This window comes from Anomaloglossus baeobatrachus, chromosome 4, assembly GCF_048569485.1.
Source record: "Anomaloglossus baeobatrachus isolate aAnoBae1 chromosome 4, aAnoBae1.hap1, whole genome shotgun sequence".
Taxonomy (NCBI): domain Eukaryota; kingdom Metazoa; phylum Chordata; class Amphibia; order Anura; family Aromobatidae; genus Anomaloglossus; species Anomaloglossus baeobatrachus.
In genome coordinates, this window is record NC_134356.1 from 299,629,378 (window position 1) to 299,644,591 (window position 15,214).

The 15,214-nt window shown below is 50.1% G+C and overlaps 1 protein-coding gene across 3 annotated transcripts in view; it reads right to left on the minus strand.

Annotated features, from left to right (window-relative positions):
- The window catches only part of PPP1R12A (protein phosphatase 1 regulatory subunit 12A), a 234,743-nt gene extending 220,372 nt beyond the window's left edge, over positions 1-14,371 (minus strand). Inside the window, exon 1 of one of the 3 annotated variants that reach the window (XM_075344940.1) lies at positions 13,913-14,368. In XM_075344940.1, the coding sequence (XP_075201055.1) occupies positions 13,913-14,149 (237 nt within the window). In that variant the 5' untranslated portion in view covers positions 14,150-14,368. Of the gene's footprint in view, positions 1-13,912 lie in introns of all 3 variants that reach the window. The other 2 variants (XM_075344941.1, XM_075344939.1) reach the window with 2 other exon arrangements.
- Between the last annotated feature and the right edge of the window lie 843 nt (positions 14,372-15,214).

Below are 15,214 nucleotides of genomic sequence, written 5' to 3' on the forward strand. Positions count from 1 at the left end.
TGTAAGCTGTCCGTTTAAACCCCTTCACGACCAAGGTTGTATCCCTTTAATGCGAGCTCATGCAGTGAGCCCGCATTATTCTCCACACGTCTACTGCACTGATCAGCAGACATGTGCAGCTCACAAGTGTGCGTGTATCAAACTAACAGCATGGTGACCGGTGGGGGAATCGCACTGTCCCCCGCCGCCATCGGTGGCCTGTTGATGCGATCATGGGTTGCCAATGTGTTGCCATGACAGCACAGGGTCGGATGATGACTCATGACTCACTTCCTGTGAATACCGGCACTCACAGCAACACAGCCTTTCTCCTAATCAGAACGAAGCTGAAGCATTGCTCTGATCAGGAGAAGTGATCTGACAGTACAGGCATAAAGTCCCTCAAGTCCCCTGGGGGGTGGGGGTTTAGTAGAAAATTTTTGTATCATTGAAAATAAAATAAAAAAAAAACAAAAACACATTTAGTATCGCTGTGTTCAGAAATGCCCAATCAAAATATAAAATCAATAAGTCTGATCGGTAAAAGATTTACCAAAAAAAAAAAAAAAATTACATTTGTTTTTTTTTTTGGATGCCGCAACATTGCAGTCAAATGCATTAACAGGGGATCAAAATTGCATCTACCCAAAAATGGTATAAATTAAAAACAATCAGCTCAAGAAGCAAAAACAAAGCCATCACTGAGCCTCAGATATCGAAAAATGAGACTGCTACGGCTCTTGGAAAAAGGCGCCAAAAGAGCAATTCGTTATTTTCCCCTCTTCTGATTTTTTTTTTCACCACAGATAAAAGACAAACTATACATATTTGATATCTACGAACTCGTACTGACCTGGGAAAGCATATTGCCCATAACATTTTCCAATCAAATGGTAAGTAAACAAAAACAATTGCACTTTTTCTGCAATTTCATTGCACTTCGAATTTTTTTCCCATTTTCCAGTATACTATGGGGCAGAACAAGGTCATCCAAAACTAAAACTCATCCCGCAAAAAGAAAGCCCCTCAAATGGCTATATTGATGGGGAAAAAAAAAAAAAAAATTGCGGCTCTTGCAAGAAGCAGGAGAAAAAAAAACAAACAAAAAAACCCGGAAAATTGCCTTGGGGTGAAGGTTAACCCTAGAACGCTCAAACATAGAAATCTACAATAGAAAACAAGTAATCTAGCAGCCCTGCAAGGCCCCAGGTATGCGTTCTAGGGTTAAAATGCATTGCAGACAGTACATGGATGCGTACAACGATGGGTGACAGTAACCACAGGCCAGGTCCAGATGGTCCCGTTTCACCATCCACAGGTCTCCTAACATGAACTCAAAAACATACAAATATTAGCCTGGTGAGTTAAGGCCCAGTCACACACAACGACTTACCAGCAATCCTGAAAATGATGCGACCTGATAGGGATCGCAGGTAAGTCGCTGGGAGGTCGCTGGTGAGATGTCACACAGTCAGATCTTACCAGCGATGCAGGAACAATACAGGTCGCAGTAGAGACCTGTATAACGATCTCAGCAGTCACTGTGACCCTGTCACACAGTGTCAAACACAGCGATGTGTCCTGCCCAGCAAGACATCGCCTTTGAAGAAAATGGCATGAACCATTCTGCAACGACTAGAGATCTCACAGCAGGGGCCTGATCGCTGGTAGGTGTCACACATAACAAGATCGCTAACGGGATCGCTACTGTGTCACAGAAACCGTGACTCAGCTGCGATCTCGCTAGCGATCGCGTTTGTGTGACGGTACCTTAAGGATCACTGCTGTTGATACCAACATTGCGATCCGTATACAGATGGTGAAATACAGCCAACAGAAGTTGATCTAAAGTCAGGAACCAGAGAAATAGCAATGCTCACATTATGTTTCACCATCTTGCACCCTCAAGAAAATTGATTCAGAAGAGACCTCATCTGCCATTTGCTTTTGGAGGATGGATGCGCTCTGTAGTCTAAAAAAGCAGTGACAGGCTGTTTGCAGCACCTCAGGTGAAGTCCTTCCCAAGGAAAGGGGACGCAAGTCAAATCCAAGGGATCCTCTTGGTTACCATATTGCTTTGTGTTCTGGGACGCCTTTGTTCAACCTACTGTGCTTTGTATCCATGTGTAAAAAGACAGGACACGCCTTACAGAACGGAGCTCGGACAAACGCAAAGTGAGTCATTCTGTTTCATTGTGAATGGCTCCATCATTGGTGTAGCGCAAACCCGGAGGCTCAGATGAAAATTTCCATACAACATATCCAGAGCATGGGAACCAGAGCCCACCCCATAGTAAAGCACTTACACTGGTGTGATGCATCGTTCACACTCCCCTCGGTCAAAACGCAAGACGTCGGAAGAAGGTGTAAGCTCCGCAGCACATTAGCAGTCACTGATTGGCTGCAGTGTTAACATGGCATCTGTATCAAAGGTGTCGCAGGAGTGGAGTATATGCATATTTTACACAACAGAATGCAGCATTTAAAGGGATTGTAGCCCCCCAAATAATATTAACACCCTGCACAGCGATATAGTGGACTTCACCCCCTTTAGAAATCTTAGCGGTACAGTGCCTGAGAAAAACACAATCTGCATACCAATGAGGGGGCTTCTGAGCACACTAGGCAGGCCAAGTATTCTGTACCCTGTTACACCCCATCATCTTGCATGTTGAGTGCCTTCTTCCACTCCCCAGAGTGGGCACAGCCTGAACTCAGTCTGCATGTTGCCAGTTAGCATTGCCTGACACAGTCTATGTTGGTTTTATCTCCCTAAGGGCAATTTCACACTTGCGTTGTTTTCCTTCCGTTACAATCCGCCCTTTTGGAAAACAGCGGAATCCGTTAACGGATTCCGCTGTTTCCCATAGACTTGTATGGTTGACGGATTGTGCCAAAAGGACCTGCGTTGCTTCCGCTGGGCGACTGTGTTGCTTCCGCCCAGCGAGAGGAACGCAGCATGTAACGTTGTTTTGAGCAGCGGAGTCCTCAGGATTTCACTGCGCATACTCTTTTTTTTTAAATCACAAACTTTATTTTGTCTTGCGGTGGCAGATTGTTCAGCTGAGCGCTCGCTCGCCAGCATGCCCGGCCGCCCGCAAGTGACAGCGCTCAGCTGAGCGACCAGCCGCCGGCTATTGAGAGCGATCAGCTGATCGTTCACAATAGTCTGCTGCCGGTAAAACTGTAAAGAAAAAAAGAAAAAAAAAAAAGCTTTCCGTTGTTTTGTACGATCCGTAGCATCCGTTGTGCCACTATATGCAACGCATTCATAGCATCCGTAACACAACGCAATGCAACGGAAGCCGTCCAACGCAAGTGTGAAAGTAGCCTAAGGCACCCAGACGTGTAGAGAGTGGCTTCCACAGAGTGGGGCCGGGGGAAAACACATTGGATGGCAGGCCTGTCTCATTGACTTCAGAAGGCTTAGCCACAACTCATCTAATGTGTATGGCCACTATGTATTCAGAGGGCCAGGATACCACTAAACACCATACACTAGATATCTCAGACAGCAGTTAACTTTTCATGATCTGATAAAAAGAGAAGGAAAGGGTCAGTATAAAAGATAACAGCCATGTTTGGTGCCTCATTCCCTGGAAGGGTGCAGTTGTTGGCAATCTTAGCAAGTCATTCATGCCATAAGCAAATCCAGTGCAGGCCACAGACCCAGGGAGATACAGGAGAGATGTGTTGTACTAAATGTAGTCCACGTACTTCCATTCATTGGGTTTCATTAAAAATGTGGTGCTGTTTGCCTGCTATAGCCTCTGCATTACTGACTACAGAATCCGTTGTGGAGTTAGCCCCTTTATCAGATGTGTTGGAGCATGATCTTCTGTACACTTTCTAATATACAGCTATAACAGGCTCTTCTCCTGGACTTGTTACTGCACAACTATCCAGTCCACAAAGTCACCGCTAATGGAGCAGCATGTGACCAGATCTGGCCATCAGCCTCGTCCAATAGAAAAGCAGCTTTGGCTGCTTTCACACATCCAGTTTTTGCCGTGCAGCACAATACGTGCGGCTCTGCAGAAAAAACAAGTTGGTTTTTTTTGCCACCGGTTGCGTTTTTTCCCCACATAGACTTGCATTAGCGCCGTATTGTGCCGCATGGCCTTGCGTTGCGTCCGGTTCTTGCCGGATGTGGCATATTTAGCCCATGCGGCGGCCGGATGGAACGTTGCCTGGCACGTTTTTTTGTGCGGCAAAAAAAAACGCATCGCGACGGATACAGCGCAATTCACAATGCAAGCATATGGACGCCGGATGCGTTTTTTTGTACTGCGCATGCTCAGTATCAAGCCGCATCTCGTCAAAAACCGGACGGGCCGCATGGAAAAACTTATGCGACGGATCAGTTTTTTTCGCCGTATCCGTTGCATGTTTTTGAGCCGGATTGTGCCGCTCTGCACAAACCGGATGTGTGAAAGCAGCCTTTCCCAGGTGAGGTGTTTTTGAACTGGAGAAGGCCGATGGTCGGATCTGGTCACATGCTCAATCATTAGCGCCAACTTTATGGACAGGATAGTTGTGCAGTCTGTGAGGATACTAACCTGTCATGTCTAAATAATAGGAAGTGCCACAAAATCATATCCTCAACACATCTGTTGTAATAAAGCCAACCCTTTCAAAGGGAACCAAGTTTTACCCTATGAGCTGCAGCCACCACCAGTGACATATACATATATACACATATATATACATACATACACATATATATATACACGCACATATACATATACACATTATATATACACGCACATATACATATACACATTATATATACATGCACATATACATATACACATTATATATACATACATATACACATTATATATACATACATATACATACACACATACATATACATACACACATACACACACACACATACATACATACACATATACATACACATACATACACATATACATACACATACACACATACATACACACACACATACACACATACATACATATAGATACATATACATACATATAGATACATATACATACACATACATACACATACATACATATAGATACATACACATACATACATATAGATACATATACATACACATACATACATATACATACATATACATACACATACATACATATATATACACATACATACATATAGATACACATACATACATATATACACATACATATATATACACATACATATATATACACATACATATATATACACATACATATATATACACATACATATATATACACATACATATATATACACATACATATATATATATACACATACATATATATATACACATACATATATATATACACATACATACATATATATACACACACATACATACATATATATACACATACATACATATATATACACACATACATACATATATATACACATACATATATATATATATTTATTACAACGGTACTGTCAGGGCTGTGGAGTCGGAGTCGGAGTCGTGGAGTCGGAGTTGGAGCTCATTTTGGTGGAGTCGGAGTCGGTATAAAATGCACCGACTCCGACTCCTAAAATATATAATAAATTGGGGACAGAAGTGCAATGCAGAATGTGCTGAATATTTTACTAAATAATAACATTTAGTATAATGCTTATATTTAAGTGAAAAATTTATTGTAGTACAATGTGAACATCAGACATTTAATTGTTTTTATGATACAATAATCAAGATATTTGGATAGAACATAAAATATTTATTGGAATACAACTTTAGAACACAAAAAACTAATAAATTGTAAATATGTAAAATATATATATATATATATATACAGTGTATATACACACACAAGATATATATGTAATCTACTGTATATTACATAGTGTATTACATATTTACAATTTATTACAGTTTTTTGTGTTCTAAAGTTGTATTCCAATAAATATATTTTATGTTCTATCCAAATATCTTGATTATTGTATCATAAAAATTATTAAATGTCTGATGTTCACATACACATATTCATGTACTACAATAAATTTTTCACCTAACTATAAGCAATATATGTAGGAGTCGGAGTCGGAGCCGGAGTCGGAGTCGGTGCAAGAGAATTTGAGGAGTCGGAGTCGAAGGTTTGGCTTACCGACTCCACAGCCCTGGGTACTGTGGTGCGCATGCGTGGATGGTTTTGACCTTTCCTCATACCTGCACATTACAGTACTTTGTTCTGCCCTCAGCAGAGCAATGGAGGCCTCTGTGAATGACGCAGGACGTGTCATGCACAAGGGACTGGGCAGAAGGATGACAATCACACAAGATGGAGGCGGAACCGGACTGAGCAGTGACACCCATCGGACCAGACCACCCTGCAGGTGAGTATAGTGAGCAGAGATCTTAAAGAATACATACTTAATGCTGGATCTTTTCCTTCAAAATCATATATTAATCTTTCAGGCACCTGTAGATAGCATTTGACAGTATGACATTCTCTTTACGTGTCAGGCTGATCATACACGAGACTGAAGTAGTCAGGGCTGACTCATGACCTCACCTCATGGATTTAGCACACTGGATTTTAATGTCTGCTCTAATACATTTTCTGATGATGACATACTGAAATAAACAAGCACACCAAGTCAAACTGATCATGCATGTTTATAGTGAAATCAGAAGAGCTCGGTCCTGCACATGCCCTTACCCAGCCTGCTTAGTGTGATACGAGTAGAATTGCCTGGTTTGGATGGTACAGAAGACTCTTCAGAGTTTCAAAACTGAAAGCCCTGCAAAATGTTAAAGGGGTATCCCAGGGTCGAGAGAGATTCCTGCAGTCACTATGGTGATCGTGACTGTGTACTGTATATAATGTCAGCATTCCCCTCCATTATCAATGGCCAGTCATGTGACCAAGTATGCCTTTTGCTGCAGTCGTGTGCCTCATTGGCTTGACTCAAATGATCAGACTGTAAAAATGTCATCTGAGCCTGGAATACTCAAAAGCGCATGACATTACAGCTACCAGCAGAGACAAGCTGTGCGATAGGGTGCATGGTACACACACAAAAAAAACAATGCATGTCACACACGTTTGGAGCCACAAGACACATTTCTATTCACTGACAGCAAGCATGCTGGGAAAATAGTTTCAGTGTCGTGTTATGAAGAAAATAAAATACATTCCAAGATACAGAACGTTTTAACCTTTACCAAAAATTCTATTTCCACAACATTAATCACCTGTAGAGGGATATATGTACGTGTATACAGTATTGTATAGTGATGACATTTGATGCTCAGCACAAGAAAGTAATTTACACCAGTATTTTCTGCAACAAAAAAACATTTTTCAATAGTTCCTTAAAAGCAACTACAGTAAGAAGTAGGCACAGCCACAGATCGGATAGATGGCGGACAGAAATCACTGGTGGGATTAGTTATCCTCCCAACATCTCCACCCAGGGATACAAGCACAGTGTATCCTCTATGGCAGTGTTTCTCAACTCCAGTCCTCAAGACCCACCAACAGATCATGTTTTCAGGTTTTCCTCAATCAGGTTTTCAGGATTTCCTTAATGTTGCACAGGTGATGGAATTATTCCCTGTCTAACATTAAGGAAAACCTGAAAACATGATCTGTTGGTGGGTCTTGAGGACTGGAGTTGAGAAACACTGCTCTATGGTCACACATCAGAGAATGGCGTTACTACCCAATCATTCCCACTCATGGCAGCAGGACCCGACACTGACAGATTCCCCGCAGTATCAAGCTACAGCATCCATTTTTAGAAAACTTTCTGTAGAGTTGGGCTGGATAAATCCTCAGCTACGGGCTGCCATGGCAACCAAGTGACAGCATCTGAAGACAAGAAGCTGGAGCTGTCACGTCATTCCTGAGCAGCCATCAACCTAGCGGCAGCTGTCTGAACTCCGCATACCCCTCTCCTTATGCCGAGTATGACCATGGAAGTGCCCTGCTGAGAAGATGGAGACTTCTTTAAGAGTAGATTCAGGATATTAGCAAGAAAGCAACGAGAGAACACATCGTCCTGTTACAGCATACGTCAGCAAATACGTCTGTGATGGAGAATGGTGCACAAGGTGGCAGCTTCTGCAATTTCTGCAGGTATTTACTATTGCATCAAAGCAATGTCCACTCATTGGCTGCAGCCTGCAAATGACAAGTCCCGCCCTTTTCTGGGATCGTACAAAACGGAAAGCTTTTTTTTTTCTTTTCTTTTTTTTTGTCTTTAGTTTTACCGGCAGCAAACTATTGTGAACGATCAGCTGATCACCCGGCGGCTGGGCGCTCGGCTGAGCGCTCTCACATGCCGGCGGCCGGGCGCTCAGCTGAACGTTTGGCCACCGAAAAACAAAATAAAGTTTGTGATTAAAAAAAATTAAAAAGCATGCGCAGTGAAAAATAAAGGTTTCCGCCGCTCAAAAAAAAAACCTTACATGCTGCGTTCCTTCCGCCCGACGCAGCGTCAAAATAACGACGGTGTGTCGTCCAGCTGATGCAATGCTGACACTTGCGTTACAGTGCGTCGTCCATACAAGTCTATGGAGAATAGCGCAGTGTGTTAACGGACTGCGCTATTCTCCATAGTGACAGACTGCGCTGAACGCAAGTGTGAAAGTACCCTTAATTCCATTGAGTATTGCAGGTTTTCTTTTTTTTTTTCCTTAAACCCGCCATATGGTTCCAGCAATAACGGCCCTTCTAATTAGTACTAATTTTTATCAAGGGTGTATAGAGCATATTAAAGACAGTCCCAAGGAATCCTGTGAGCCATAATCCTTCGTAAAGACCATAAACATAAGCAATGAAATAATAAAAGCCCATATCTCAGGAATCAGGAGGGAAAAAAAAACAGGATACATATGATACAGTGACATAAAAAAAATGCATGATCATATAGGAGATAGTGAGGCTATTAGCTTGTGCTATAATCCAGCACAGTGGGCCGTCTAAGGTGGTGTTTATTCATCATTTCCCAGCTAACATAGCAGAAGCTGGAGAGAGGGTCCATCTGTAGACCCCATCCTCCAGTGCGAGCAGAGCTGACAGCCATGCTGCTATGTGCTCCACATTTAGATGCACAGTAAACTCTAGATTGACCTTGACTGAAATGTGGGATTCCTAATGTTTGGAGCCCAGTCCTGGCTGAGCAGCTGTACAGGGAGCTGTGCTGCAACCCGAGCCCCTACATTATCTCCCATTGCTAACCTGCCCTTATTTGGCCAACACAGGGATTCCAATCTGACGCCACACGCATACACAAAGCCCTGGTACAGAGGAAGCCCAGCCATCAGCCCTTTACCAGCGTCTGGCAGGCATCGGTGGCTCATCAGGACAGCCTACCACCACACAATCACAACCGATTCTCCTATTGTGATGTGACCCCATAAGAAGGCACCACAGGTACCATGGCACTGAAGTCCTACATTCACAAATCCTGCAAGTTAGGAGCACACTGCTTCCATTAAGGATATTGTCTGTCATTTACTTGTGACCATGTCGTCCTTTTCTGGAAGCTGCTGGCTGTCCGCAATAACCCTGATTATATAGGGTCACTACACATTGCTAGGAAGGTCTGCCATTCACAGCCATGGGAGAGCTTGATGATGAACACCGTGGTGCTGATGCCTTCCCAGTAACATAACTGGACAGACCTAACGTTCCTACTCTCCATGGATGTGAAGGAACATTAGGTGCGATCCTGAGAAGCAGATTGTATTCATATATAGTGGAATATCAGAGAATGTGCCCACAGACCTCTCTCCTACTGAGTATACGGCTACACTGCAATGGGAAAGGAAAGCAGCACATAACGTGTCAGCCGCACCCTCCGGGGGTCACTGCCCCTCTTCTGTATTGTACCCCAGAGCTTAAGAATACTAGATCGTGATTAGCAAAGCCCACCCATCATTAAGCATTAGGCACAAGACCTCACATCAGCCGTATTTTGCCGCAGGGCCGGAGCTGGTACAAATGCGTTTCAGCTCAATTCACCTCCAATAGAGTCGCGGCGGGATGCGGTCACATGCACCAAATGTGACCGAATCTTGCCACAATTCCATAGGAAATTAATGGAGCTGAAATGCACTTCTGACGGATCCGGTCTTGCGGCAAAATACCGCTGATGTGAGCGCGGCCTTAGAATGATTTTTTTACAATCATGACGGGGGATGTTACAAGTTGAGATCACACTGGGGACAAGAGCAGTGGAAAGATGTGTAGCATGGTGACAATTGGGTCATTGACTACCACTGTGAGACAGCAGGTGACCTAGGCACAGTGACTAACCACATACAGAATGGTGACATAGGGAGAGATGGCACAGTGACCTTGGCCTGCCCCCCCCCTCCCCAGGTAGAGGTGGCACAGTGACCCTGGCCTGTCTCCCCCCCTCCCAGGTAGAGGTGGCACAGTGACCCTGACCTGTCCCCCCCCCCTCCCCAGGTAGAGGTGGCACAGTGACCCTGACCTGTCCCCCCCCCCTCCCCAGGTAGAGGTGGCACAGTGACCCTGACCTGTCCCCCCCCCTCCCCAGGTAGAGGTGGCACAGTGACCCTGACCTGTCCCCCCCCCCCTCCCCAGGTAGAGGTGGCACAGTGACCCTGACCTGTCCCCCCCCCTCCCCAGGTAGAGGTGGCACAGTGACCCTGGCCTGTCTCCCCCCCCCCCTCCCAGGTAGAGGTGGCACAGTGACCCTGGCCTGTCCCCCCCCCCCCTCCCAGGTAGAGGTGGCACAGTGACCCTGGCCTGTCCCCCCCCACCCTCCCAGGTAGAGGTGGCACAGTGACCCTGGCCTGTCCCCCCCCACCCTCCCAGGTAGAGGTGGCACAGTGACCCTGGCCTGTCCCCCCCCACCCTCCCAGGTAGAGGTGGCACAGTGACCCTGGCCTGTCCCCCCCCCACCCTCCCAGGTAGAGGTGGCACAGTGACCCTGGCCTGTCCCCCCCCACCCTCCCAGGTAGAGGTGGCACAGTGACCCTGGCCTGTCCCCCCCCCCCCCCCTTCCAGGTAGAGGTGGCACAGTGACCCTGGCCTGTCCCCCCCCCCCTTCCAGGTAGAGGTGGCACAGTGACCCTGGCCTGTCCCCCCCCCCTTCCAGGTAGAGGTGGCGGTGTGACCCTGGCCTGTCCCCCCCCCCCCCTTCCAGGTAGAGGTGGCACAGTAACCCTGGCCTGTCCCCCCCCTTCCAGGTAGAGGTGGCACAGTAACCCTGGCCTGTCCCCCCCCCCCCCCCTTCCAGGTAGAGGTGGCACAGTGACCCTGGCCTGTCCCCCCCCCTTCCAGGTAGAGGTGGCACAGTGACCCTGGCCTGTCCCCCCCCCCTTTCCAGGTAGAGGTGGCACAGTGACCCTGGCCTGCCCCCCCCCCCCCAGGTACAGGTGGCACAGTAACCCTGGCCTCCCCCCCAGATAGATGTAGAGGTGGCACGGTAACCCTTACATACTGTCCTCGTAGATAAAGAGCTGGCACAGTAGCACTGGCCTGCCCCCCAGGTAGATGTAGAGGTGGCACAGTAAGGCCGGCTTCACATTTGCAGTATTCTCCCGAAATGCAGTACAGTTCAATACAGTGGAATCGCGGCAAGATAAGGTCACATGGTCACATGCAGCCGCATATGACCTGATCTTGCCGCGATTCCATTTAACTGTATTGAACTATACCATATTTCTGACGGATCCGGCATTGCTGCAGAATACCGCTAATCTGAAGCCGGCCTTACCCTGGCGTGCCCCCCAGGTAGATGTATCCCAGTAACCCTGGCGTGCCCCCCAGGTAGATGTATCCCAGTAACCCTGGCGTGCCCCCCAGGTAGATGTATCCCAGTAACCCTGGCGTGCCCCCCAGGTAGATGTATCCCAGTAACCCTGGCGTGCCCCCCAGGTAGATGTATCCCAGTAACCCTGGCGTGCCCCCCAGGTAGATGTATCCCAGTAACCCTGGCGTGCCCCCCAGGTAGATGTATCCCAGTAACCCTGGCGTGCCCCCCAGGTAGATGTATCCCAGTAACCCTGGCGTGCCCCCCAGGTAGATGTATCCCAGTAACCCTGGCGTGCCCCCCAGGTAGATGTATCCCAGTAACCCTGGCGTGCCCCCCAGGTAGATGTATCCCAGTAACCCTGGCGTGCCCCCCAGGTAGATGTATCCCAGTAACCCTGGCGTGCCCCCCAGGTAGATGTATCCCAGTAACCCTGGCGTGCCCCCCAGGTAGATGTATCACAGTAACCCTGGCGTGCCCCCCAGGTAGATGTAGAGGTGGTACAGTAACCCTGACATACCCCCCAGATGTCAGGATGGCACAATATGATAAGCGGCCCCCCAGGAAGGGATGGCACAGTAACCCTGGCCTGCTTCCCATGTCTCAGGATGGAACAGTACCCCTGGCCTGCCCCCAGGTCTAAGGATGGCACTGTATGATAGCCTGCCCTGCATGAAAAGATGGCACAGTAACCCTGGCCTACCCCCCAAGTAGAGGTGAAAAAAAAACCCTGGCCTGCCAGCAGGTTTCTTAGGGCACAGTATGATATATTGAGTCACCTCTATATGATGCCACAGTGCCCCCGGGATGGCACAGTACCCCCGGCCTGCCCCCGGGATGGCACAGTACCCCCGGCCTGCCCCCGGGATGGCACAGTACCCCCGGCCTGCCCCCGGGATGGCACAGTACCCCCGGCCTGCCCCCGGGATGGCACAGTACCCCCGGCCTGCCCCCGGGATGGCACAGTACCCCCGGCCTGCCCCCGGGATGGCACAGTACCCCCGGCCTGCCCCCGGGATGGCACAGTACCCCCGGCCTGCCCCCGGGATGGCACAGTACCCCCGGCCTGCCCCCGGGATGGCACAGTACCCCCGGCCTGCCCCCGGGATGGCACAGTACCCCCGGCCTGCCCCCGGGATGGCACAGTACCCCCAGCCTGCCCCCGGGATGGCACAGTACCCCCAGCCTGCCCCCGGGATGGCACAGTACCCCCAGCCTGCCCCCGGGATGGCACAGTACCCCCAGCCTGCCCCCGGGATGGCACAGTACCCCCAGCCTGCCCCCGGGATGGCACAGTAACCCCGGCCTGCCCCCCGGGATGGCACAGTAACCCCGGCCTGCCCCCGGGGATGGCACAGTAACCCCGGCCTGCCCCCGGGATGGCACAGTAACCCCGGCCTGCCCCCGGGATGGCACAGTAACCCCGGCCTGCCCCCGGGATGGCACAGTACCCCCAGCCTGCCCCCGGGATGGCACAGTACCCCCAGCCTGCCCCCGGGATGGCACAGTACCCCCAGCCTGCCCCCGGGATGGCACAGTACCCCCAGCCTGCCCCCGGGATGGCACAGTAACCCCGGCCTGCCCCCCGGGATGGCACAGTAACCCCGGCCTGCCCCCGGGATGGCACAGTAACCCCGGCCTGCCCCCGGGATGGCACAGTAACCCCGGCCTGCCCCCGGGATGGCACAGTAACCCCGGCCTGCCCCCGGGATGGCACAGTAACCCCGGCCTGCCCCCCGGGGCTCTGGATCGCACAGTAACCCCGGCCTGCCCCCGGGGTGGCACAGTAACCCCAGCCTGCCCCCGGGATGGCACAGTAACCCCGGCCTGCCCCCGGGATGGCACAGTAACCCCGGCCTGCCCCCGGGATGGCACAGTAACCCCGGCCTGCCCCCGGGATGGCACAGTAACCCCGGCCTGCCCCCGGGATGGCACAGTAACCCCGGCCTGCCCCCAGGATGGCACAGTAACCCCGGCCTGCCCCCGGGATGGCACAGTACCCCTGGCCTGCCCCCGGGATGGCACAGTACCCCTGGCTTGCCCCCAGGATGGCACAGTACCCCTGGCTTGCCCCCCAGGATGGCACAGTACCCCTGGCCTGCCCCCCGGGGCTCTGGATCGCACAGTACCCCTGGCCTGGATGGCACAGCTCGGGGCCCAGTGGGCGGCTGTTGTCGGGCCGTACCTGGTGCAGAGCCGTGAGCCCGTCCACATTGGCGTAGTTGATGTCAGCCCCCCGGTCCAGTAACTTGAGCACCTCGTCGCTGTCGCCGCTGGAGCAGGCAGCCAGGAACACGGCGCCATCGTCGAACTTCACCTTGGTCTTCTTCCGCTTGATGACGTGCGGCTCCAGGTCTGTCTCTGAGCCGATCCAGCGTTTGAGCTGCTCGTTCCTCTTCTGTTTAGCGTCCGCCATCTTCATTCCCTCCCCCTCCCAGCCCCGGGTCCTTCCCTTCCTGCCGCTGTCTTCCTCTACTCTGCTGCGAGCTCTCAGAGCAGAGGGCGCTCTCCGAGGCCGCCGTACACCGCAGCCCCCGCTTCTCCGCCGAGTCCGGGGCCCACACCCAACTCGGCTCACTGACACACAGACGTCTGCAGGCCCCGACCGGCTGTGCACACACAACGCGCGCCCGCGACGCTCATCTGCATACTCTCGCGAGAGGAGCCGACGTCAGGACATATTGCTCGGGTAGAGGTGTTCACCGCCACCGCCTTCGGGAGAGGAGGGGCTCAGGGTGCAGAGAGCCGTTGTGATTGGCTCCCACAGCGCTGACGTAATCTCTGCCTTGTTTGGCTGAGGATGAGTTGTTACTTGTAGTAAGTGGCTGTGTCTGTACGGGCGGCGTCAGCTGTGTCAGGGCCGCTCACACGCTGCATATTACACAAAGCACACACAATGTATGCCTAGTGTTACTGTGCAGACGTATTGTCACCTCTACCTGCCCCTATGTACATGAAGGTTCACATAGCTGAGTGGGATCGCATTCTTCTACTGCTAAAACTACATTTCCCAGCGGCACTTGCGTCTCCTCAGACCCCTCCCCCTCGCTATGCTCCTGCCTAGCCCCACCTCTCTGAGCTCTCGTCACCGGGTGCTTCTGTGCCCTGTACGGTGGTTCTCTCCCTGACCTATGATATGTCTTCTGCCATTATATCAGCACTGCAGCAGTGAGGTGTACATCACAGCAGAGCTCACTCTCCTGCAGCTTCCACCAGGAACTTGGCATTACAAAGCAGAACTGTGTTTGCTGCCTGCTGCTGACAGATCAGTAATGGAAACTGCAAATGTCACTATTCATCCATGTAACCGCTCTATTCCTCTCAGCCACTGTATATGCAGGCCTGATCTGCAGTATACCACTCCTCCTAGATCCCCGATACACAGCCCCTTCCTGAAGTACATCGCTCCTCACAGCCTCTCTATACACAGCCCCTTCCTGCAGTACATCGCTCCCCACAGCCTCTCTATACACAGCCCCTTCCTGCA